The sequence below is a fragment of the Strix uralensis genome, chromosome 1 (genome assembly GCF_047716275.1).
Source record: "Strix uralensis isolate ZFMK-TIS-50842 chromosome 1, bStrUra1, whole genome shotgun sequence".
In the NCBI taxonomy this organism is placed as follows: domain Eukaryota; kingdom Metazoa; phylum Chordata; class Aves; order Strigiformes; family Strigidae; genus Strix; species Strix uralensis.
The window spans coordinates 60,684,114-60,706,248 of NC_133972.1; the positions used below are offsets into that span (position 1 = coordinate 60,684,114).

The following is a 22,135-nucleotide window of genomic DNA, read 5'->3' on the forward strand; positions in this document are numbered from 1 at the left end:
CTCTTCCAAAATTCTCATTTTTCTATTCCCAGTTTTGTCCTCCACTTGCTGACTGCTCTCCCTCTACTCACTTTACAGATTGGTTTTGTCCTGTAGTTTTGATTTATTTAATATTGGTTTAGTTTCATTTAATATTGGCTGCCTTTGGAAAAGTCAATGCTGGATGTGACTTTCAAAATTATCAGTACTGATGAAAATTAGACTCAAAAGGCTTGCTTACACCAAATATGAGTCCTAGTGAAATGGCTGGAAAAAAACATGAAGTGGTTATATAGAATGGAGAACAGTGTTGTTTTGGTTTGCTTTTAGTTGATTAAAAATGCCTTCAGAACATATAAGACTGCTGATGTCTTTCCTTCAGAACTTTTTAACCTCTTTGAAAGGAGTTTGTGGAACACGTGGATAAAATCCAAGAAGCATAGGTACTATTATATATATATAATAATACTTAAGAATTAGTCTTGTTGCTTATAAAGTGAGAGTGATTTGCGCTGTTACTTTGTATAGTTATAATTTGCATAACTTTAATTTTAATTTTTAATTTTGATAGTTTATGGGATGTTTTAAGGGCCATCACAGTTGGTGCTTCCACAGTATCATATTCTTCTTTCCCTGTGCCCACCCATTCAGTGTTATTGTCTCTCTTTATACCAGTGTTGAAACTTCTGCTCCTGAAGGAAGCTGTTTAAGGGATGTAAGCTAGCAGAAAAGCGCAGCAAGAACTTGCCTGCTCTGTCTCTTACCCCCACAAGTATACATCTTATCTCTGTAGCAATTGTCTCACTTAAATCTTCAGACTGTTACAACTGAAAAACTTAACTACTGTTAAACAGTTCCTGTGCAGAGATATGCTGTGTTTCTTATAGCAATGATGAAAATCAGTGTGATTTCTACTTTCTATGGTGTTGTATAGTCAAGCCTTGTTTGAGAGGCTGAGTTTATTATATGTTTACTGGGGAAATACAGTGGATAATGTTACTTATTAAATTATTACAGTAATGTTAGCACTTTAGCATTGTAGTGGTAATGGGCTGTGCTCTACTAACAGACAAATTGTACTGTATTTCTGCATGGCCATTCACAAGTAAAAGAAGGGGACTAACATACCCTCTTCTGATGATAAATTTCTGAGAAGAAACACAACTTATCCCATGGAATTGTATCATAGTGCCCTGTAGCAGAGCTTAAATTTGTCCTGTGGAAAACTTATACTTCTGTAACTTGATGAGCAGGAAGTTGTTCATCAGCACTTTAAAATACTTTGTGGCCTCTCTTCTGAGAATTAGTAGTGCTTATGGCAGCCAAATCAAGCCACAAAGTTGGTAGTGTTTAAAGGCTCCCTCTTGTGCTGTTGTGAACTTAAGTTATGGCCCTGTATATTCTACATTCCAGTACATTCTTTTCACTTTGTAAAGGCATCTTAGGGTATTGAGAACACCAGATATGTAAAAATGCTCATCAGTTTTTAGCCTACCTTTTCTTATAGGCTGCAGGGGTATATATATTTTTTAAAACTCTTTCAATGTATGTGTTGCATTAGTTCTCAGTACAGAGCCTTGATAAGGCAGAAAATTCGTGGGGTTTGGGGAGGAAACATAATTTGGTTTCACTGCTCTGAGCAGAGGAAAAATTGAAAGAGCTCTGAGTAACATGACACACATTCTACTTCATCAGAAAGTGTAACTGGTGTCTGAAATCCTGCTCTAGGCCAGTGAGCTGGCTGGTTAAGAGTCTCTGCAATGCATATCACCTCTCTCAGTTGCAATGTGTTGTGGAAAGACACCACATCGTTTCTGGTTCCTGGCAGAGTTTCACTTTGTGTCAAATTCTGAGTGCAGTCTTTCCAGTGCCCTGTTAGTTCTGCCGCAGAGAAGCAGCTGGCATTCCCTGAATTTAGCTAAAGAGAATTATGCATTGCTCAAAGTGGTAACAGAGAAGGATATGATATTGTTAAGCTATTTTGGAGGTTTATAGACCAAAACCTTTAAGTATGGAATTTTTTTATATTCAGTGCTTCATAGAATGATTCATCAGCTGGCAGTCTTTTGCTTGCTCCCTTTTTCTCCACAGGGCTCTTCAGTTTGTTAGGGTGGTGACGTTGCTTTAACTTACTGTCAGAACCAGAAGTTAGGGGGTTGTCGTCTTCTCCAGCAAGTCATGGCATGGTAATGCTGTAAATGTAGAATGAAAATCCTTGTTATTTGGCTGGACTATGGCTGGAACAGCTCCCTCTTGCGTTTCAAGCAATACTGTAGATTTGACTACTTCTCTTTCTACTGTGTGAGTTTGTCTGCTGTCAGTGCTATTTCCATACTATTGCAGGTATAAGCTTTTTTTGCCTGAGCTTGATGTTACTTTTTTGGAAAACTTCTCTTCTTACGTTACAAAAGGTGTATCTTACGCTGAAGCCAAATGTGCAGGCTTTAAACAGCCTTATTGAGACGAACATGGGGGTGGTGGGGAGAATACCAAAATGGGGAAAAAAGAAAAGAAAAGAAAAAAGCATTTGTCACTAATATCTGTAGACTAAGATTAGAGTGTGTGTGTTACTGTAGTGATATCAGTGTGCTTCAGTACTGCTGGGCTCTTCTGGTAGAACTGGAAAGGAAGCACTATGGTGGGCGAATATAGCAAATCTTGTCTGCAAGGAGAACTTACCTTCAAAGCCCAAATAATGAAAGCTTGATTTATGCCAGGAGTTTGAAGACTCATATTCCTTTCAAAACATTTTATGGCTTAAGATTTATTTGCAAAGCTTTTCTAATAATCCTGTAAAGTGCTTAGCCTTAGTAATGTTTTTTAATTTCTTAGCTCCAAGTTTGAATGGAAAAGGATTTGTCTTTAACGTTTCTGAAATTGAGCTCTGTCTTTTTATTTATTCCTGTACAACAAGTGGATGAATAAAAGTTTCTGATATTATATGTACTAATTGCATTTCTTGTTTAAATGGCCACTCTTTGTAGCACTATTTTTTCAGTTTCTTTGCATAATTATTTTTGACATGCTTCATGGTCTAAGGACTGATGAGAGAATGAATTGGTAGCCTTGTCTTTTAGAAGAGGTGTATAATAATCAAATTATTAACAGTGAGGTTGTACTGTAGGCACTGTATATCTTTCATATGCTGTGTTGCAACCTTTTGAAATGCTTTTTGGTTGAAAATCTTTCAGTTCTCAGTGGTATCTTTGTTTTGTTTTGGGTTGTGCCAGTTAATACAGACACCACTATGATATATGTTTCAGTCTGCTGCAGGAGATGTTTCTCAGTGCTGAATTTCGACATGCATTATGTTGCTCAAGTCATTTAATTTTGGTCTCTAAGAGACAGCACAGGACTTTATTGTGTTAACTGCTGTATGCAATATACTAAACAAAATATGAAAAAATCAAAAGGAAATGCAAATATTTTCTCATTTTCTATTTATTCTGAAAACATCAGTATATAAAACTTAAATATGGGATGCAGGTATGAATACCTTAGAACAGAGACCATTTTTGTGAGGTATTTATGGTGTGTATTTACCTTCTAATTCACCTATGAATAATGAAAAAAGGAATAAATCATGTAATAAACTGGATTCTTTGTTTTAAACCAGTATAAAATTACTTCTTCCAGAGCTTTGGTAGCCTACACAAATTTTTTAAGTGTGACATAGTGGAATGTCAAAACTTCTGATTAGAACAGGAGAACCAGTCTGAAAACACAAATTGTGGTTAGTCTTATCAGGTACTACCAAGCTACTTGTCTGTTATATTACTTAAACATTTGTGGGTTTGCAGGATTGAGGAAGTAGTACAAAACTGAAGTTATTCCTGCTAAATTGGACTTTTCATCCTGCTTCAATTATTTATTTCTTAACTTTTTTTAGAGTTAAGATGAGCATGAGATTTGAGAACATATACTAATAGTTTGCACCATTAATTTTCAAAGAATACACTGAAATTACCTTCAGTTTTCTTAAATATAAATGTTCTGTGTGTTCTAGCTCTTAGTTATTATAGAACTGTATGAGTAAAGCTTACATACCGAGGTAAAATAACCCATTTTACAACAAATTATTTCTAACAGTTTTTCTTTGCATTTGGAAATTAAAAACCTGATAGCTTTAAGTTGCTATTCATGTAGAAAAGAAATCATAACACCTTAAAAAAAAAAAAAAAAAGAAGAAAAAGACTGTTTAGTGTACTGTCTGAGTTTTAGGTAAGATCTCATCCTCTTCTGGAAGGTATTACTGCCACTTAGCCTTGCTAGAATTCCATAAATAGATGTGCCTTAACAAGTGATAGGACAAGAGGGAATGGCCTCAAGTTGTGCCAGGGAAGGTTTAGACTGGATATTAGGAAGCATTTCTTTACAGAACAGGTTGTTAGGCATTGGAATGGGCTGCCCAGGGAGGTGGTGGAGTCCCCATCCCTGGAGGTGTTTGAGTCGGGTTGACATAGCGCTTAGGGATATGGTGTAGTTGGGAACTGTCAGTGTTAGGTTAATGGTTGGACCAGATGATCTTCAAGGTCTTTTCCAACCTAGATGGTTCTGTGATTCTGTGAAACTGAGCCTCCCACGTACCTGAAGATGGTCTTTCCAATTCAGTTGTTAATTGTGGATTCCCTTGCTGAAAATGTTACACAGTAGGTTAGCCTTTTCTCACTAAAAATAATCCTGCTAGGACTCTAGTGGGCAAAACTGCTTTTAAATTAGTTATCTTTAAAAAGACATTGAATACAAAATGGTACTGGGGCTAATGATACCTTCATGCTTTCACTGGAAGAATGATGAAATACAGCAGTCTATGTGCCTGGCTCTGTACAGTCTCTGTATAGCTACTAATGATAGTATTTTTCACTTTAGATTCCAACAATGTGGTTTCAGATATGACAAACGTATATGAACAAGTAGATGGCTTAGGCTGAATTTAGTTACCCTCATATATGCATCTAGTGTGATTCTCTGTAGACAGGGGACTTGTGAAACAAGACCTCTGATCTTCTGGAGACACTACTAGATGGGATTCTCCCATGATGGGAAAAGCTGGAAATTTTCTGGCACAAGGAGTCTTCCTACCCTGCCTGCAGATTTGCAAGTGTGGAATAGATTCAGTGCCAGTGTAACAGAGGAGGTCCTGGGAGCATCTGAGCTAGCAGAGCCTGAGCCACACTGAAGCACCAGGAGGAAGTGACAGGTGATAGTACTGAGTGACTCCATGCTGCAGGGGACAGAGGCCCCCATCCGCCATCCTGACCTACTGTCTCAGGAGGTTTGCTATTTGCCTGAGCCTCAGATTCAGGATGTTGTTGACTGTTAAAGCTTGTCTGGCCCTCAGACTATTACCCACTGCTGATTTTTTCATGTGGGCACCAACACTACTTCCACGGGAGATCTGGAAGACATCAAGTGTGACTGCATGGTTCTGGGGGCAATTCAAGGGCACAGGGGCCCAAGCAGAGATCTCCATCCTGCTGATAAGGGAGAAGGGACAAGGAAGTGATTGGGAATAGTCAGAATGGATTTATGAACAGGAAATCATTGTCAACCAAGCCAATAGCCCTCTGTGATAAGACGGCTGGCTTGGTGGATGAGGGGAAAGCAATATATGCTGCTTATCTTGACTTCAGTAAAGCTTTTGATGCTGTCTTCCACAACATCCTTATAGGTAAACTGGTGAAGTACAGACTAGAGGAGTGAATGATGAGCTTGACTGAAGAGTGGCTGAACTCTAAATAGGTTGTAGTCAGTGACATGAAGTTTAGCTAGAGGACACTCAGTAGTGGTATACTCTAGGGGAAAATATTGGAGCCAACACATCTTCATGGCTGTCCTGGATGGTGGGACAGAGTGCTCCCTCAGCAAGTTTTCTTGCTTAAAACTGGAAGGAGTGGTCGAGGAACGAGATAGTTGTACTGCTATTCAGAGGGACCATGACAGGCTGGAGAAATGTGCCAACAGGAATCTCATGAAGTTCAACAAACGGAAATGCCAAGTCTTGTGCCTGGGAAGGAATAACCCCATGTACCAGGACAGACTGGGTGCTGACTGGCTGGAAAGGTCTGGGGAGTCTTGTTGGACAAAAAGGTGAACAGAAGTCAGCAATTTGCACTTATTGCAAAGAAGGCCAACAGCACCCTGGGCTGCATTAGGAAGAGCATTGCCAGCTGGTTGAGGGACATGATCTTTCCTCTCTATACAGCACTGGTGAGGCACATCTGGAGTCCTGAGTCCAGTGTGGGGCTCCTAGTGCAACAGAGACATGAACATGCTAGAGTTAAGTCCCGTGAAGTACCACAAAGATGATTAAGGTACTGGACATTTTTCATAGGAGGAGAGGCTGCAAGAGCTGGGCTTGTTTAGCCTGGAGAAGAGAAGGCTCAGTGGGATCTTATCAATGTATATAAACACCTGAAGGGTTAAGTAAAGACCATGGAGACAGACTCTTCTCAGTGCTTTCCAGTGACAACATAAGAGGCAATGGGCACACATTGAAAAACAATAAATTACTTTTAAATATAAGAAATTGTTAAGTTTTATTTTTTAACTGTAGTAGTGATTGAACACTGGAGCAGGTTGCCCAGAGAGATTGTGGAGTCTTCATCCTTGGAGATATCCAAAACCCAACTGCTGACAGCCCTGAGCAACCTGCTCTAGCTGACTCTGCTTTGAGCAAGGGTGTTGGACTGGATGATCTCCAGAGAGTTTTTCCAGCTTCAAGTATTCTGTTTTGTATCCTAATGGATCTCAGATGGAACTAGATGCCTGTGTATGGTCAGTTAAACCACTGTTTTTACTCAGATTTTAATTTTTACTCCCAGCATTCATCCCAATTTTGTTGACTTCAAAACTTCCAAAAAATTAATAAAAGTTTTTAAAAAAACCTATTGATATACCACTAAGTTTTAAAAGAAAAAAATTGGATTCACATTGTATAACCATTTGTTGAAAGTAACCATGTGCTCAGGATATGGGAGCCTGTAATCGTTTTATGGATGGTGAAGAAGAAAACTGAGTGAAGTAGTACAGAGCCAGTAGTACAGACTGGCAAAGACAGTTCTTTGCATGTGTCTCCTAATGGAAGGATAGGATATTCCTATCTCAAAACCAAAATCATGTATTTCTCAGGCAGAGAATAAAAGTGCTTTGGGCTATTTTGTGTGATGGAAACCAACGCCTGTCTCTAAAGTGTTCAATTTCCCAGTTGAGGGAAATTTTCACTTATGCAGAAATCAAATGTGCCTTTACATGACTTTAAGGGAAAAGTAAACTCAATTTGAAAAGTTTTCTGAAGATGCTCACATCTATAGCATTGTCTCACATTTTACCATTGCATTCATCATTTAGTTGGTGGTGTGTACAAATTATTTAGTTAATTTATTGCACATTCATCCAGTGTTTATATCAATTCATAAGTGGAAAATTAAGTCCAAGTCTGTCTACTTATTTCATGTTTAGAATGACTATTGTTACAAGTAGCAAGAATATGATCTGCTTCATTATTGTAAAATGTGCTTTAATTATTAATTTCTAGTATGTTGTTCACTTAACACTTTTGAGTGTTGTAAAAGTCCCTGTACATTTCAGAAAAAAAATCCCATTCTGAGATAATGACACATTCTGTGTTTTGCAGTTATTTTATAATGAGAGCAAATATCAACTTCACAGATAGATTGCAGAGTAGCCATCTAGCATTAATTGTTTATATCATGTAAAAGGTCAAAGAGATCATAACTGTTTACCTTGTGTTTCTAAAAGGATTTTAGAAGTATTCCAACCTCTGGGTAAGGACACTTTCATTAAAATTTCTAGAGTCCAAAAATCAATTATCATATCACAGAACTTATTTTTTTAAAGCTATCTATTTCCACCTGTTCATGCAATTAGGTCACTAGAACTACTATTAGATTTGGCAAATATCTTTCCTTATAATGTTATTTTGTTTGCCTCCAATGTTGTGTGCATCTGGAAAGATGAACTTGGAAATTCAGATTTGTATTAAATAGTATCTGATGCTATGCTTCATTTTGTCCTGCAAGATAATTGTAATACACAGAATCAAATAAATAAATGACTAAGTGAGATGATGTCTTTAGAACATACGAGTTATAAAGACAAAATATCTTCTGACTTTGATTCATTTTTTCAGAGTCTGGGAAACATGAATATCCTGAAGGGTTTAGAAAATTGTATTCAGAAGAAACAAACAGATAACCTGTAATGATTTGTATAAATTTATAATTATTTTGTTCTAAGTGCATTAGTTTCTAATTGTTGAAATACAGCAGATCTCCATTGTATACCTTTTGGTTGATGGAGGTCTAGAGAAAGCTTCTTTCAATCATCCACTGGAGTTCAAATTAGATGCCTATATTAGAGGAGTCTCTGTTTCTCTCCTGCCTATACAGAGACACAGGAGTGTAACACAGTAAAAGAAGGAGGCTAAGAAAAATCTTGCAGCAATTTTCTGAAGGGATATCAGCAGGGAAAGTACTAAATTTTAAGCCTTTTGTTGAAGCCTGTGGGTTTATTCCCCCTTCTGAATGGCATAGTTAGGAAGACACTAATCTTATTCACTGGATGGGGCCAAATGTTTGTTTTCTGTTGTATTTTATTAACAGATACGTAGAATAGTTGATGTTGTCAGCAACCTCTGGAGGTCATTTACTCCAACCCCCTTGCTCAAGCAGGGCCACCTAGAGCAGGTTGGCCAGGTCTGTGTCTGGATGGCTTTTGAATATCTCCAAAGATGGAGACTCCACAACCTCTCTGGGCAACCTGTGGCAGTGCTCAGTCACCCTCACAGTAAAAAGGTGTTTCCAGATGTTCAGAGAGAAGGTCCTTTGTTTCAGTTTGTGCCCATTGCCTTTGGTCCTGTCACTGGGCACCACTGCGAAGAGCCTGGCTCTGTTGTCTTTGCACCCTCCCTTCAGGTATTTATAGACACTAATAACAACATCCTGAGCCTTCTCTTCTCTGTGCTAAACAGTCTCAGCTTTCTCAGCCTTCCTCATAGAGATGCTCCAGTCCCTTAATCATCCTCATGGTCCTTTGTAGGACTCTCTCCAGAATGTTAATGTACTGAGAAGCCCAGAACTGGATAAAGCACTCCAGGTGTGCCCTCATCAATGCCAAGTAGAAGGGAAAGATCACCTCCCTCAGCCTGCTGGCAGTGGTTTTCCTAATGCAGTCCAGGATAGCGTTAGCCTTTTTTGTGACAAGGGCATGTTGCTGGCTCATATAGATTCTTGCGGTACATCCCATGATATGTCTTGCCTTTTGTTTTGGAATATTCAGTTATGAAATCTTACTGCCTTTTCAGCTGAAAGGATAATGATTTTTTTTCTGCTTAGTTTTTTGTTACAAGTAGGCTAGGTGCTTCATACATAACATTGTTGAACTATTTTGCCACCACTACAAAAGCAAATTAAGTAACCGTGTTCCTTATATAAGTAAACGTATTATGTGTGTCCTTGTTTCGACTGGGATAGAGTTAATTTTTCTTAGTAACTTGTGTTTTGGATTCAGTATGGGATTTCCTGTGAGAAGAATGCTAATAATACACTGATGTTTACAGTTGTTGCTAAGAGATCAGGGACTTCCCAACTCCCATGTCCTGCCTTTGTGCAGGTGTACAAGAAAGCTGGGATGGAGCAGAGCTAGAGCACTGGACCCAAACTGGCCAATGAAATATTCCATATCTACAATGTAATGTCATGCTCCATATATAAAGGAGGGTTGCCTGGGAAGGGGGGCGTTTCTCTCACTTTCAGGTTTGTGGTTTTGGGATCATGGTTTTTCAGAATTGATAGCTGGGAATGGACTTGGTATAATTCGGCAGGTGATGAGCAGTCACATTGTCCATTATGTGTTTGTACTCTCTATTATTGTTTTATTTCAATTATTAAACTGGTTTTATCTCAACCTCCGAGTCTCCCTTCACACCTCCAATTCTGTCCCTGTCCCCTGGGTGGGGGAGGGTGAGCGAGCAGCTGCATGCTGTTTGGCTGCCGGCCGGGTTTAAACCATGACAATATGTTATCTTTAGTCAAAGTATTCACAAAGGAAATAACTAATTAAACTATTAATAGATCCTTTATAAAAGAATGGTATGCACTGGGGTTTTTTAATAGAAAATGAATGTCGGGTGATTATTCTTGCCTGTTTGTGGAAAGATGCAATATATGTTCTTGTAGAGATTTGTTTTGTTTCAGCATTTAACTGAACCACCACAATTAGTTTCTTAACAGGAATCTCAAAATTCTTTAACATTTTTCATGCTGTTATTCTTAGATTGAGTTAGTTGGATTTGGAAACATGGTGGTATTTGGGTGGGTTTGGATTTGTTTGTTGCTTATATTCAATTAACTTCTACACAGTTAATAGAAAGTTTTCAGTGAGAAGGGAGATAAGGAAACTTGCTTCTGTTAGTTTTGTTATCTAGAATTAGAAGACTATAGGATTGAAAAGGACGTTAGAAATTCGTTGTTAATGCCAGCATCCCTGAAGCAGAATAAGCACCTTTTATAGCATTTGTATGTCTAATATTCTGTAAAGATTTTTAGCGAAGAAAGTATATATGATCTAGCAATGATTTATCCCTATTAATTATTTCTGGCAATTTTTCTTACTTCAATACTTAATCCTGTTGATACCTTTCTTCTTTACTTAGATCAGTGGTAGAATGAGTTTTTCTCTTTGTCACTGAAAACAGCCTCCTCTGTGTTTGCAAGCTGTTGTCACATCCTTCTTCCACCTTCTTAATCCAAATCCTTCTTTCTTTTCATTGGTCATGTCTTCTAGATCTCTTATTTTCCTGGTCTTAAATGGGATATCAGCTTGTTATACTTTGCAAATTCATGTTGGTGACTGTTCATCTGTAACAGGTCTATGGTGAATATGAAAATATTTCTTCAGAAAATAGGACTGCTTTTCATGATTTGATACTGGGTTTATATAGTACATACTGTGTATACGTGTATTTTGGAGTGTGTATGTGTGTATTTATACGTATGTGTGAAAGGGTGGATAAGAGGATGGCAAGTTGTTTTTATAACTCTGTTTTAAAAACCGTGGCTAAAAATTATTTAGAATGGAAGAGGTTTTGATTTTCTGTTTAAGAAAATCCTGGAAACTGGTTATTAACCCTCCACTGATCAGAATCTATAGTGATCAGGTTTATTTCTTCAGTGTTGTGAATTCTAAGTAGCTTTTTTTGTTTGTTTGTTTTTCTTCTTTTCTCTGTAATTCACAGCTTTTGGAAATTAACTGGACTGGACTGACCAATCTTCTGGATGTTCCAGGACTGAAGTGAGTATATGTAAGGCAGTGTTTGATATTCCCAGGGGCATTTTAATATTGAGACAATGGCTAAGGGGATAATGGAGGATCTGATACGCACTTGGATTTTGTGACTAGTCCTTTTATTGCATCCCATAGTCTCAAGAGTTGGCTGACTCCAGAATTATATTTTATTGTTTAAAAACAAGAGTTTGAATTTGGGTATTAAATTAAACCTTCAGTGCTCAATTGTGTGACTGAAACAGTTTTTGCTTTACTTAAGCCTGTGAAGCCTTTGCATGGAATCCCAGCTGAACAGTTTGAAATTAGACCTTGCACTAAGTAGGTTAATGGCTGCAAAAATTGCTTATGTGTCAAGCCCGCTTAAGACTGCCTCTGAGGAGAGTGAGGTTGATGAGTGGGAAAATGGCTTCCAAAATACAGCTCCTGAGTAATAATTTGCTCTTTTGACATAACACTAATAAACTTACATTTAGTACTTCAGCTTACTAGGCTCCTGAGATTCCTATGCTACATATTTTCCTGTCTGCAAACACAAAACCTCAGATGTAAACAAAGTCTTGCTAAATATCTCAAGTTTGTGGTTTCCAGAGCAACCAAGCTTGGCCACATATGCATAAAACGGTGCCATCTAGATGTGGTATAGTTTCTATAGTAACAGTAGCTGAGGTGACTCATGTTCTGCCTTGCCAAGAAATTTCTTCAGTGCTGTATTTGTTTTTCTTATCTGTATAGATAGATTGGTACAACAGCTTGACATATTGTAGTTGTTATAAACAATGATGAACAAGAGATTGCTGATGCCACAGGTACTTTTTTCATCCTGTGGCTGTTGGCTGCACCCTAAGCTACTTATTTGTACTCTGTTTGCAGATGTCTTTTACTAAATGAACTTGTGCATTTGCTGCTGGAAGCTTCTCTGTCAGCTGTTAACAATTTCCATTGCTCTTCATATATGACTCCACAAGGAGAAGGACACAAAAGTAATTCATATTCCATCATTAGTGTAGCTTACAGAGGAGTGAAATTAAAATCTCTATGTAAGGAGGAGCCACATTCTGAGAATACTCAAAGTGCTCTCAGGAGGAGATGTGGATGATGGGAAGATGAATTATGTTATGGTTGCTTGAGATACACTAAAAATACTCTATGCAGTCAGAGATGTGCTGTCTCTGCAATATGAATAAAGATGATGCAGGAAAAATACATAGCTGGTTATTCTGTCACTAAAAATTAAGTAGAGCTAAACAGAGAGCAATACAAAACAGTAGGTGACTGCCAATTATTTTTCTCCCATGAAATTGAGCTTTTGAAACCCTTACTATGATAAACTATATGAAGGATTTCACACTTTTCTGATTTTTGTGAACTAGAAAAATAATTATACTTGGAATCAATGACTTAGAGTTTTACAGTCTTAAGAAGCTTTCTATTGATGATGCATCAACATAAGGGTTTCAGTTGATAGTTCCTTCTCTGTTGCTTGATCAGTGAGTTGTCTGTTTTCCATAGATCAGGTCGCTTAGTTTAAGTAATAAAATAATGAAAAAGACTGTAATTTTTGCCTTGTATTCATGAAAAATACTTTCCATCTGGGAGCATCCCAGTTGGCTAGTATTTGATTAGGTAAGTTTTAAACAGCTTGAAAGTGTCATGTTGTTCCAGAATTCATTTAATTTATTACTTATGATCTTTGGTATTCTTTTTCATCTCCCTGTTTTTAAAGACAGGATATCTGCTACCTCCACTGAGTCCAGTTTCTCTGTGTAAAATTCAGTGAAATTCCGTTACTGCTGACTCATTTTTCATATTCATTTCTCAAATGTTTTAGTGAAATTCAAGCATTTATGTTAGGATAAAATTGTGAGACTGACCTTTGGAATCACAGAGTTGGGGTTTGGTCCTAGCATGAAGGATTACAAATCCTCCCAGTGACTGGGCTGTGTTGTGCTTCAGGCTGTTTCTTTCTTATTTAAGGAGATCTGCTGTAGCTCCATTTGATCATTAGTCAATCTCTGAACCTTTTGCTAGTCTAGGATGGTTTTATTTATGCCTATAGCTTATTTCATAATGTATGTGATCTTAACTAAACACTTGAGAAGGCAGCTCTGGTACCATTGCCTATCTTGCACTGCTCATTTGCTTTCTCTGACCTGGATCAGTTAGTTTCTCCATTAATCATCTGTTCTTAAGGCATGCACTTAATTGAACATACAGGCAGAGCTTTCTCTTCTTGCCAGGTAGGGACACTAACCGAAGCAGGAACAAACTAAATTTATCTGATCTCTCTACTGGAAATTTGTCATCAGACTTGTATTTTGATACCATCATCTCAGCATGCCTTTTTGTTTTTTTTCTTTTGAATATTAAGATGTTGAGACGTTTTTCTCTTAATTTTTAAAGTCAACCCTAACAAACTAATCAGTTCTATTTTCTTGTCTCATTTTAGAGAAAGCTTAGCATACATAAGTTGAAAACTTGATGTTTAGCAAAATGGAACTGAAAGTTTGAAAAGCAACATGTTACAATGATGACTAAAGGAAGCTACTTATTTTCAAATAACATGATTTTCTTCTCAAAGGAATTGTCTTAAGAATTACTGAAACTATAAATTTTTGTAGGATTCAGTGTAATGTAGAATGAAAATCTTTGTACATGTGATTGGATAAGCTCTGCAAGGAAGGAAGGGGAGTGAAGACTTGTCTTTAGGACAGATGTGAATTAACTCACAGAAGTGGAGAAGAAACTTCCTCTGAAAAATATCTTAATGTTTTCCACTGCTGCTTATTTCAGAGAATAAGCAGGGGTCTGCACAGACCTGTCCATTGATCTTAATGCAATCTTGTTTCTTCTGTTCCGATTATACTGGATGCTATTAAAAAGTCAGCCATGTTCTATCCTGTATCATAGTTCATCTAGATTTACAGTGGAAATGGGCAGCCAAGGGGATGCAGGCTGTACACGTTGCAAGTCTCTGGCATACAAGATCGCATACAAGATCAGAGTGAATTTGAAATGGGCCAGATTGTATTTAATGGATTAATTCTGTTACCCATAATATGTTTATTGCGCACCATGAAATTTTCTTCCCAAATGAAAATGTAATATATATTACATTTCACTGCAGCTTTTGTGTTTTTATAAATACACTAGCTGCTGAGTCAGAGCTACTCCCAACTGCAGGTTCAGGTTCAGTCTTAAAAAAACATTAGAAGGTGATTACACTCAAGTGAAAATATTCTAAGTAATCAAACATTCTCTGCATCTTAATTTCATAACGACTGTAAAAGAATCGTACGTGTATTTAGGAGGAGAAATCATTCATCCCTGAAGCAGTTCCACCAGCTTTAGCAAGAGTGCACCTGCAGTTCAGAATATCTCAAGTATTTTTATAATTTTATCTCTGAACTTTTGTACATACCTCTAAATTTTTCCTAGATACTTGACTTATATGGTGAATTGCACCACTCCAGTTCTGCCTTTTTTGCCAGTGTAGGCAATGTGTGTAACCAGTAGTGTTGGTCTGAGAACATACCGATTTCTTGTCAGTTCAGACCCAAACTGGGCAAACGTGTAGCTTAGGAAATATTTCTTTTCTGTGTTTGTGGAGGGGTATGGGGATGGGTTTTTTAAATGATTCATTACCAGTGTGATTGTACTGCCACTCCCTTTTTGACAGAAGAAAACCTGTTTTGCTTCCCTAGGCTATATTTTACTCAGCCATGAGCATGTTTGTGTTTCTGTTTTAAATGATGGTCCTCCCAGATCAAGAGGACAACTTGTTTCATAACAGTACAGGAATGGTTAGCCAAACTCTCAGGGACAGTTAAATCATTATTGAAATACAGAAGTAGATTAACGGTTAACATATGCTTGGTTATATGCAATGAAAGCAAGAAGACTTAGGCAATAGCCTTTTACCCTGGGTGTCTTTAAAAGACGGGGGTGAGGGGGGAAGTTGGTGACAGGGAAATGAGAACTTTATATTCATTTCTGTGGTTTCTGCTATTCAGTGTCAGCTGCTTCCACCTGGTGGCCGTTTTGGCAAGAAGCCTTTATTTGAAAAAGTGTTTAAAAAAAAAGATGTGTCTCCTACCAGCCCCCAAAAAAGCAAATTTTTACTGTATTTATGTTGTTAAGCAGTAAAAGGAGTATATTACTGTGACATAATATGTTTAATTCTCATGAAGTAACTGAGCATTATTTTCTTCAACAGTGGTTTATCAGATACAATAATATTGGATATAATATCCAACTACCTGGTCCTTCCAAATAGAATTACAGTCCCCCTTGTCAGTGAAGTGCAGATTGCTCAGTTACGATTTCCTATACCAAAGGTAAGCATGTTTCTGTTAATACTAATAATTTGGCATTTAATTTTTTCTGTAGTAGTAACTGTTAAAGATATGCACGTCTATGTGAATTTCTAAATACAGTTACTGCAGTAGTACAAGTTATTGTGAATCCAGTCACTTAATTGATTTAATTTATAAACAATTTCTGGAGAGGATAGTTTTGTTTTGCTAGAATCTTAAGCATATTACTTGCTAAAATACAGTTCAGCTGTATAGACAAAAAAATTAAGTATCATATGTTATATATTATCACTGTAAGTTATCTTTAGTGCTCTTCACTTGAAAGTTGTTACTATTTATTGCTACTCACTTCCAGTAGCATGGCATTTCTTGATATAACTGGCATTGTTGACAGTTTTTCTTTTCGGGAATCTCTTGAGTGCTAAGTCTGCTGTGTGTGTGGATAATCATTGATATCCCTCCATTTACAGTGTGTCCCAAGTTTCATGTTAAGAAAATCACAATGGAAATTATAAAACATATGTTGCATAAATTGTGATGACATGGAAGCTTTCAGATTACTACATTAACTCATCTTTTCTTTTTTCAGGGTGTTCTAAGGATACACTTTATTGAAGCTCAGGACCTGGAGGGGAAAGATACTTACCTAAAAGGGATTGTCAAAGGAAAGTCAGATCCTTACGGAATTATCCGTGTGGGCAACCAGATTTTCCAAAGCAAGGTCATCAAAGAAAATCTCAATCCAAAATGGAATGAAGTTTATGAGGTATAACCGATAAAAATACCTTGTGCATTCTGTAAAGTTGTCTTCTAAAGTTTCTTTTGTTAAAGATGATATTCTGGGGCCTTCCTCGAGGAGCTTCTAGATGCCTCCCTCTAAAAGCCCAAAGTTATGTAACAAAGCAGAAATTCTCCATTGATGTATATACTTTTTTTGTCTAGACTTAGCATCAGTAATTCTGAAAAGTAGTCTAGTCTCTTAAAGCCAGCATTAGCAAATTGTATCTGAAAAGGTCTTATACTTGCTCTACTCATTAAATTACATATTTTTTAAAACGTTTGCTTATTGATATGTTTTAATACACAGAGGCACTGCAGTTCAATGTTTTACTGTTACTATGCCATTTAACAAAGCTAGTTAGTTTTACCATTGACAGGGCCATCTTACTGTACTTCCAGGCCTTAGTTTATGAACATCCAGGACAGGAGCTAGAGATTGAGCTCTTTGATGAAGATCCAGATAAAGATGACTTCCTGGGAAGGTAAATATGGAAAATACATTTGTAGGTATTGAAAAGAGATGACATATTTTGATGTAGTCTTTTTTTTATTCATTTTAATTTTATTGCAGTTGTAGTTCTATGTTACTGTAATTATGAATTACTTATCTTTCAAAAATTATGGTAGTAAGTAGTTCCCAAATTACTTCATATATGTAAATATATGCATATAAAAATATGCTTTTGTGTATATATACACATCTATATGTTTACATATTTTTTTAAAAAATAAGGTAAGTATTGTGGGTATCCAGAAAAAATTGTACCCTACCTGCTTTAATGTTTGTAAGCTAGCATTAAGTCTTAATTATTTCATCAGGCAAAGTTAATATAGCTTTATCACTCTGTATCTTCATCTTCATAGTTTTTAAATGGGTATCTCACAGTTTATTTTTCTCTAAGAGCTGTTCTTAACTAATTGATTAAAGAAAAAATTTGGCTGTAATGCTTTCGCAAACATTACTCACTTTTAGATTCCATAGGCCTACCTTTAGTGTTTACCCATAAACATTTCAGGGTTTTAGTCAGCTTCTTTCTCCAGTAATTTGTCACCTTTATTTCTTGCAGAGTTTTGGAGCTTCCCATTGTTGCTTTCCATACAGAGTAGAACTCCCTTATCTTTCCAGCTCCTTCTCTCTTTACAGGAGCAACAGTACCTACTTCTCTTCTCAGTAAAATAAAGAAGTAGGTAGTACAAAGGCTTCTTTTCTTTGCACTTCCCTAATCTTACACTGAAGTGGTGGGGGGGAAAGTGGCATAATGTGTACATCAGTACTAATAAAATAAAAAGCCACGACAAACGTTCATGCACTGGCATGCAGGTGTCTGCCCTGTTTAATTTTTAGCAGATTACTTGGTGCGTTTTTAGCTTGTGTAAACTAGCACTCTCCCAGACAATGCCAGAGTGTGAATTTGGTCATAGCATACGTCCAGGGGCTATTTCCAGTGGGTAGTTTGGATGTGGTCACTGTTTTGAGAGTTTGGTCATATGTATGTGAGCCATATTGTGCCAGTTGCCCTCGTAGCTACAAAATGGGCTCTAATATAGGCATATTTTTTGTTATCCTGCCATTCATCTTTGTTCAGCCATTTCATTCCCCACTTCTTCCTCTCTTAGGGGCTAAAAGAATAGTATTCTGTTCTTTTGATCTCAGTGGAAGCCTCGATACTCAGCAAGCACAGGGTGGGGTTTGAGCTCTGTATTAGATTGTTTCCTTCTTGGCTAAAACACTGATTTTTATTTTTTTTTCTTTTTCTTCTTTCTAGTCTGATGATAGATTTAATTGAAGTTGAGAAGGAGCGTCTTCTAGATGAGGTAAGTGTTCAGTAAGTTTTGGGTTAAAAACACCATGTTGTGTAAGTAGTTGTTGTTGTAGTATTATTATTTTTTTCCTGGAGATAGTTCCTGTATGTGCATTAATATCCGTAATGCTATAGAAATAAATCCCCTGATGATACAGTGGTTTAAGGGATATATGATATATTAATATGATATATTAAGGGATATATTTCACCAATGGTGAAATCTGAAGAATTATGCCATTCTTCTTCTGTCTTGGGGTTTTAAGATTACTAGTATGTTAATGCAAAAACCAGTACTTTTTATATTTGGTGAGAGCTTTTTCTTGCAGGAGAATAGTTAAGTACCCAGTTTAACTATTATTAGACTTAGCAGACTATTTTTTGTCCTATATGTAAGAGAGATTTTATAGTACTGTTACACAGGGTCTGTATTTCCAGAACATCTTTACAGAACTTAAAGAATTCTCTTGATATTTTAAAAATGCTTTTACTATATAACATAGAGGTTTGCATGGCTGTTTTTGTTACTCTGTGTTGTAATATTTAGCGTGAAATAGGACGTTTTAAACAGTGAATCAGATTTTTTCAGGCTTTGCAGACTTTGGCTCTGTGAGATTTCTGGTAGATCTTAGCATTTCCTAAATGTCCTGAAGAGCCAATTGCAATCATATATTTGGTTGGTGTCAGATTATTTCATGTTACTTTGCTTAACTTCTAGTGGTTTACTTTGGATGAAGTGTCCAAAGGAAAATTGCATTTAAAACTGGAATGGCTCACATTGATGCCAACTGCTGAAAATCTAGACAAGGTATTAAAGGAACACATTACTTTTATCCTAATCTTGATTGTTGTGGGGTGTTTTTTGTTGTGTGGGTTTTTTAAAGTATGCAAGTAATTTAATTTTTTGGCTGTTGTGAATTTGGATAAACCTGTAATTTCATTCCAAGTTGTTTGTCTTTAGAAATCTCAAACCAGTCATAACTGTCAATCTACTCTTGTGGCATGGGATTTTAAAATGGTTTTGTGTCCTCTTCTTTTCTGTTAATGTTACGGTTTGAGAATATCAGCTAACATTTCATTAGCTTGGGAGATAAAGCTGGATAGGATATTATAATTTGTCCCATCTAAAATAAAAAAAATAAGGAAAGGGGGTGGAAATTTCCATAAAAAATGGGTTTGAAATACCTATATGAGTCTTAAACTTATTTCTTATGTGTTATAGCATACATGTGTGAATGTTTGCATTTTGGGAGATGTTTTTAAAATATTTTCCAGGAATGAGACAGAAATAATATTATTTGATTTTTCAGAAAGGCTTACAGTATGTTTTTGGTTTAGGTGCTAACAAGCATTAGAGCTGATAAAGACCAAGCCAATGATGGGCTTTCTTCTGCATTGCTTATTCTCTATTTGGACTCAGCAAGAAACCTGCCCGTAAGTTATATTCTGATGGATACCCTTTTGTCATGGGTATCTCTTGCGTACTTCCAGCATGTCTTGCTTGGTAGTATGGCACACTGCTTTACTAACGCACATTATGCCATGTTTTCTATACTTTCTCTCCTTTCAAAACGTGTAATGTAAGGTCCACATTTCTGATAGTATAGCATTATAGATATATATTTAATAAAACATCACTCTTTAATCAGTGTGATTTTTCTTTAAAGAATGCTCCTTTCCTGGACTTGAAAGGCTGCATGGTTTTATTGCACAGTGTTTTCCATAAATAGTATGGGATTAGCATGAGATATTTTAAGGTACTAACTGGGAAAAGGCCTACTTTCTTGAGTTCAGGTAAACTTGCTTGCTTTGGTTTAGGGTATCTGTGGTAGATTTGAAGGTACTGAAGTCCTCATCATGAAATTAATACTGTGCAGTTGATGTTACAGTGGCAGAATACTTGTACAAGATTTCTGTCAGGTTGTAATTTGGAGTATTGTTTATTTGCTTGTGCAAAACAAAACAAAAAAAATTAATGGTTCTGTCATTATATGGATTATACTATGGGACTGTGAAGCAGCTTGTTTATGACAAGCACAGACTGTGTTGTAGTTTATTTCAGGTTAGTAAAGTACTGTTCCTGGTTGCAAGTGATAGCAGTAATGAAGTAAACCCTACCATAAATGGGTTTTAGCATTGCCATTAGATGAGAAATTCTGGAAGTGATGACTAAAATACTAGTCAGAGAATAAAGTTTTCAAAGCTCAGATTTTTTTTTTTGCATGCATTTTGTAAATTTGTCCACTCAAATTTAAGTTAAAATGCTGCATCAGAGTGTTAACAAATGAAACCTTAGTAGCTTAAACAATTTACATCGCTGACTAGTGATTTTGTGTCTGCTCCAGGGTGTATAGAGCAGTGTTTGGAAGTAGTATTTATAGGTTATTTTGAAAGTGAAAAGATGGAGCTCATTTGGAATAGAGTTCTGCATTATCTTTTTAACCTCACTATATTGCATTCAGGGGAACTCTGTAACTTCACAGAAAAAGAGTAGAATTACTCTAGTACAGAGTAAACAAAAATAGAATAGAATTATGGTGTGCCTAACATCAGTTTCAGAATACTGCAGCACACAGAAAAAGTCCATCTGCCATCTGTTTTGTGCACTAGATGACATTTCTGTATTTTCTTGTTTGACTACCGTATTTTACCGAAACTGTTATAAGTGTAATATATTTGTTAAAATACATTTAAGTCTCTTACTTAAATAGTTCAAAGTTCCCTCACCCACAATTTCCAATTTTTTTTTCCATACAGCTGTGCTTCCTTAGATTAGATTAGCTTCTCCAGCAAATACTCAGAGGCATTGTCACAAGTTTAGTTTTTTCCCTTCCTGTTTTAAACAAACATTCTGTAACATTGTCTCCCTCTTTCAGAAAGGTTAGGCTGCAAGTCTTGAGTTCTACCTACTTTTGAGGACAGTATTTTAATTTCAATGTGTTAATCAGTACTTCTAACCTGACCTCTAAACTGTAGGGCACAGAAAGGGGAAGTTCCTTGCACAAAGCTGATGGGTTAGGAAATTTGGGAGCAGGATCCCAAATTTCTTATTGCTGTGTCTGATGTTCTGTCTACAATACAAGATTGCCTGGGTGGATTGAGAATAAGGATGGTCATAGCGTGGGACCTGTTTAACACTCTTTTTTTTTTTTTTTTTTCCCTTGCTCTACCAGCACAGAAAAGCAGTTGCTCCAAATGACTCAGTATTGAACTTTGAGTCATTTTCTTTCCAGAAATGTGTTATAAAGAATATGATAGAAAGTATCATTGAACACTTGAAAATTCTATTTACAACAATGAAGTAATCCAATACTGTGTTAAATTTAAGTTGTCCAAAACCAGATACAAAAAGGCTTCACAGTTAGGTGGGGGGAAAAATATCATGGGAAGACTTATTCATGCGGGGAAATGAAAAGATTCCTACAGATTCTATAAAGACAATGCTTAGATAATATCATGGATCTGCTAGACAAGCCACAATGAATTATTGTGAATACAGCTTTATGTCCATTTGATTCTAATATGGAACAACATTTACAAGACTAAACATGAAAGTCTGCTGGCAGTTCTTGTGTTGTGTTCATATTCAGTGGTAGGGGTCATGTAGTATAATAGCAAAATTAATCGCTCTTTTGGATTGCTTGTACTTATGGGGAACAAAAAGTTCAAAGGGAATGATGTGTTAAAATTACACTGATCCTTATTAATAGTTTTGAAGACTTTTGCCCACAACTTTAATGTTACAGCTAAAATATTTTCTAGATGAATAAGTATGTTTTATTACCTTCAAAATGGATTTCTTAAGTTAATGCTTATCACTGGTACATTTTAGATCTTGTCTTTAGCCTCGTTTTGTTTGAGTTACAGTGGATAATCCCCAGCACAGGCATTTCTTTTGCACAAATGCATGAGTTGTGTATTTCTGAGACACTGGGATGACTTAGCTGAAGTATG

General features: G+C 36.6%; 1 protein-coding gene across 5 annotated transcripts in view; it reads left to right on the top strand.

Annotated features, from left to right (window-relative positions):
• Nucleotides 1-22,135, top strand: part of ESYT2 (extended synaptotagmin 2) — a 91,605-nt gene that overhangs the window by 49,426 nt on the left and 20,044 nt on the right. For all 5 annotated transcript variants that reach the window (XM_074868456.1, XM_074868465.1, XM_074868472.1 and 2 more), the window contains 7 exons: nucleotides 11,237-11,292; nucleotides 15,500-15,620; nucleotides 16,189-16,365; nucleotides 16,779-16,861; nucleotides 18,146-18,194; nucleotides 18,900-18,989; nucleotides 19,520-19,615. In XM_074868456.1, coding sequence (XP_074724557.1) covers nucleotides 11,237-11,292; nucleotides 15,500-15,620; nucleotides 16,189-16,365; nucleotides 16,779-16,861; nucleotides 18,146-18,194; nucleotides 18,900-18,989; nucleotides 19,520-19,615 — 672 coding nt within the window. The remainder of the gene's footprint in view (nucleotides 1-11,236; nucleotides 11,293-15,499; nucleotides 15,621-16,188; nucleotides 16,366-16,778; nucleotides 16,862-18,145; nucleotides 18,195-18,899; nucleotides 18,990-19,519; nucleotides 19,616-22,135) is intronic.